The sequence below is a fragment of the Triticum dicoccoides genome, chromosome 4B, assembly GCF_002162155.2.
Source record: "Triticum dicoccoides isolate Atlit2015 ecotype Zavitan chromosome 4B, WEW_v2.0, whole genome shotgun sequence".
Taxonomy (NCBI): Eukaryota; Viridiplantae; Streptophyta; class Magnoliopsida; order Poales; family Poaceae; genus Triticum; species Triticum dicoccoides.
Window position 1 is genome coordinate 482,996,696 of NC_041387.1, and position 3,899 is coordinate 483,000,594.

Sequence of the window (3,899 nt, forward strand, 5' to 3'; positions counted from 1 at the left end):
TAACACTTTTGGATTAGAATTAGACGTGGTCGATACGTACAGCTCCGTCGTCACTTGGAGTTGTACTAGTACTACCATACCAAGTTTGGGTACAGGTAATTTTCATCAGAAGAAAAAAGAGTTTGGATGCAGGTACTGTAGTCGTGGCACGTACGTAGTAGAAGTATTATGCTTGGTTTCCGTTTCGGAGTATTATGCTTGGTACGTACACCTATATGGAATACGGGTCGGCCGAAGCTTCCGTGTCCGCCTTGCGGTTTGGGCGCCTATAAGTTTGACTGCCCCGGCAGCTGCAAAGGCCACAAGTTTGTTCGTGGAGGCCACCGTCGCGGTCTAGTTGGTCGCGCACCCTATATATACCGAGCCGCCCGCCGAGGCCAACTCACGCTTCCGGTTCCGGCGCCTCGGTCCAACTCACACCAAAAGCGACACGCGAGTACGCACGTACGTACGTCTCGAGATCCATGGAGTCTGCGCCGGCGGCGGCCTTCATGGAGCGGGAGCGCCTCACGGCGGAGGTGACCTTCTCCGGGGACGCGCAGGCGGCGGCGTCCGAGGGCGCCGAGCGGCTGCCCAGCATCATCGTCAAGATCCGGCGTCGCCTCCCGGACTTCGCCCGCTCCGTCAACCTCAAGTACGTCAGGCTCGGGATCCGGCACGGCGGCAGCCTCACGTCCTACCTGCCGATGCTGTGCGTGCCGGTGCTCGCGGCGGCCGCCTACTCCTTCGTCCGCCTCGACGTCATCTACCTCTCCATCGACCTGCTCAGCTGCGTCGCCTGGCTCGGCACCGCCATGCTGCTCCTCACCGTCTACTACTTCAAGCGACCTCGCCCGGTGTACCTCGTCGAGTTCGCGTGCTACAAGCCGGAGGACCAGAACAAGATCACCAAGGAGGCCTTCCTCGACATGACCGAGAGCACCGGGTGCTTCAATGACGAGACGCTCGCGTTCCAGACCAAGATCACCACCCGCTCCGCTCTCGGCGACGAGACGTACCTGCCCTCGGGCGTTCTGGCGCGCCCGCCAAGGCTCAACATGGCCGAGGCGCGGCTGGAGGCCGAGGCGGTCATGTTCGGCTGCCTGGACGCTCTGTTCGCGTCCACCGGGATCGACCCGCGCCGCGACGTGCGGATCCTCATCGTCAACTGCAGCCTGTTCAACCCGACGCCGTCCCTGGCGTCCATGATCATCCACCATTACAAGATGCGCGAGGACGTCAAGTCGTTCAACCTGGGCGGCATGGGGTGCAGCGCCGGCCTCATCGCCATCGACCTCGCCAAGGACATGCTCCAGGCCAACCCCAACTCGTACGCGGTTGTCCTCAGCACCGAGAACATCACCCTCAACTGGTACTTCGGGAACGACCGCTCCATGCTGCTCTCCAACTGCATCTTCCGCATGGGCGGCGCCGCGGCTCTGCTCTCGAACCGGCGCGCGGACGCCGGGCGCGCCAAGTACCGCCTCCTCCACACGGTCCGGACGCACAAGGGCGCCACGGACGAGTGCTTCAAGTGCGTGTACCAGCGCGAGGACGACGTGGGCAAGGTGGGCGTGTCGCTGGCGCGGGAGCTCATGAGTGTGGCCGGCGACGCGCTCAAGACCAACATCACCACGCTGGGGCCCCTGGTGCTGCCCCTCAGCGAGCAGCTCAAATTCCTCAAGTCGCTGATGATGCGCCGGGTGTTCCGCGCCAAGGGCGTGCGGCCCTACATCCCCAACTTCCGGCGCGCGTTCGAGCACTTCTGCGTGCACGCCGGCGGGCGCGCGGTGCTGGAGGAGGTGCAGCGCAGCCTGAGCCTGGAGGACAAGGACATGGAGCCGAGCAGGTGCGCCCTGCACCGGTTCGGCAACACCAGCAGCAGCTCGCTGTGGTACGAGCTGGCCTACGCCGAGGCCAAGGGCCGGGTGAAGCGCGGCAACCGCGTATGGCAGATCGGGTTCGGGTCGGGGTTCAAGTGCAACAGCGCGGTGTGGCGCGCGCTCCGCGACGTGCCGGCCGTGTCGCCCCCGCCCGCCGGCGCCGCGGCGCCGGGGCCGGAGGAGAAGGCCTGCAACCCGTGGGTGGACTGCGTCGCCAAGTACCCGCCCAAGGCGTACGTCTGATGATCATTACGCCGCTGCATGACTCTACACCAAGATTACATGATTCTTTTCTCCTCACGGTGAACAACACAAGCGCGGTGGGGAGATTATATACTACTCCTATACTTTTTCTGTATTTCGTTTCCCGTAGGTGACTGTACTTCAGGTTCCATGGGCGAGCAGTGCCATTGTTTTCAGCTTTTGTACTTCAAGTGTGAATTATAAACGACAATATATACGACGAGGTTTCATTCAAGTTACTACTATGATAGTACTATGTACTTGCACACATCATTGACGTACAAATGAAGCATTGGTGCATCGCGCCGTTTTGAATTGCTACTCAATCCATACGTTACTGAGTATGAATGTATGATGGCAAGTAGTACCATGGAGTATGATCTTGATTAGATTGCTGCTCCGGCACTCGGGTCCCGTTTCGTTCGTAACGTATGGATTGTGTTCGCGGTCTCGTCACGTGAGCCTTCCAAAACGTTGTGTCACGGTTCTCTTCTGGTCGGCTAACGGCCTTGGTTTCCTTGGCCCTCGGTTCAGTTTCTTCCTTGATCTGAACGAGCTGACCACGCCTGCCGCGTGTGCCTAACCGAGGAAGAGTCTCGACATGCTCAATTGCTCATTGGTGTAACGTGCAAGGTATATGATGATGAGCGATACTTGTGCCCATTTGAGCACGACTTCTCTTTGGCCCCCGTGGAAAATATCCAGTTCGGGGCATGCTTGATTAATGTTGGTATGGTGGTTCGGTGTTGGATTGACTTACCAATCCATGCAGTTGTAGGTCGTTCATCAGCAAATTAATTGCAGCGTCAATCGGTCTATTTTGCATGGCCATCACTCAACGCTCCTCTGACTTTCTGCATTCATAGTTGTATGCAACGGTCGAAAACTGCGAAAGCGTACGGTGTACTCCTATTCTGATTTACGGGAATTCTATTTAGAAAATTTTTGTCAAAAATTTGCACCCTATTCATCAAATATCAAGACAGTGCAAAGAACAGCATAAGTAAAATAAATTACATCAATATATGTAGCACCACTAGCAACGGGTACAAGCACTAGAGCAAGCCAAAGACGCGCCACTGTCATCGCTCCTTTCTTATCAAAGTCGGACAAACATTGTTGTAGTAGACAGTCGAAAAGTCATCATGCTAAGACCCCAAAGGATCAACGCACCAGAATAGCAGCCCTCGCGCCATTGCTGATGAACAGAAGCGTAGATCAGAGGGATCCAACATGTAGACACATGTATGTAGACGAACGAAGACCGGATGAAAATAGATCCACTGGAGACAAACACCAATCGAAACCAACAAGATCCGCCGAAGACACACCTCCACGCGCCCTCTGATGACGCTAGACGCACCACTAGGACAGGGAGAGCTTTATTCCATTTTCAAAGGGCTTCCACGGCCTCACCTTCCTGAAGAGGACACAAACCCTAGACAGGTTTTTAAAAACACCTAAAAAGGGAGCAGGAGCCCTCCCGCCGGCGAGTGCTGGGATCCACCACACCTCCGTGGACCGAAGGCCACAAAAGACGAGGCAGATCAACGGCAACACCGACAGGAGGCGGGAAACCCTAGTTGGAGCCGCTTGTGGGTAGTAGATGTTTTGGTCGTTTCGTACGCCTACTCTAACTAGTACTATTTTTGCCCCTTCACAACTTATTCATATCCAACATAACTTATCTCATCCAACCGCTGGTTCTTACGGGCACGTGCACGAAGACTTTTCGACTATCATCGACAAGATCAGGCCGACTCCAGTATGAGAGCAGAGACAACAACGCATCAT

General features: G+C 56.3%; 1 protein-coding gene across 1 annotated transcript; it reads left to right on the forward strand.

Moving 5' to 3' along the window:
- The first annotated feature begins 321 nt into the window (after positions 1–321).
- On the forward strand, positions 322–2,344 carry LOC119291007 (3-ketoacyl-CoA synthase 1-like). Its single transcript, XM_037569691.1, has one exon. The coding sequence runs from the start codon at positions 465–467 to the stop codon at positions 2,103–2,105; it is 1,641 nt and encodes a 546-aa protein (XP_037425588.1). The 5' UTR covers positions 322–464; the 3' UTR covers positions 2,106–2,344.
- The last annotated feature ends 1,555 nt before the right edge of the window (positions 2,345–3,899 follow it).

Excerpts from the sequence above, each read along its gene's own strand:
- LOC119291007 (XM_037569691.1), top strand. The coding sequence starts at position 465 with ATGGAGTCTGCGCCGGCGGCGGCCTTCATGGAGCGGGAGCGCCTCACG.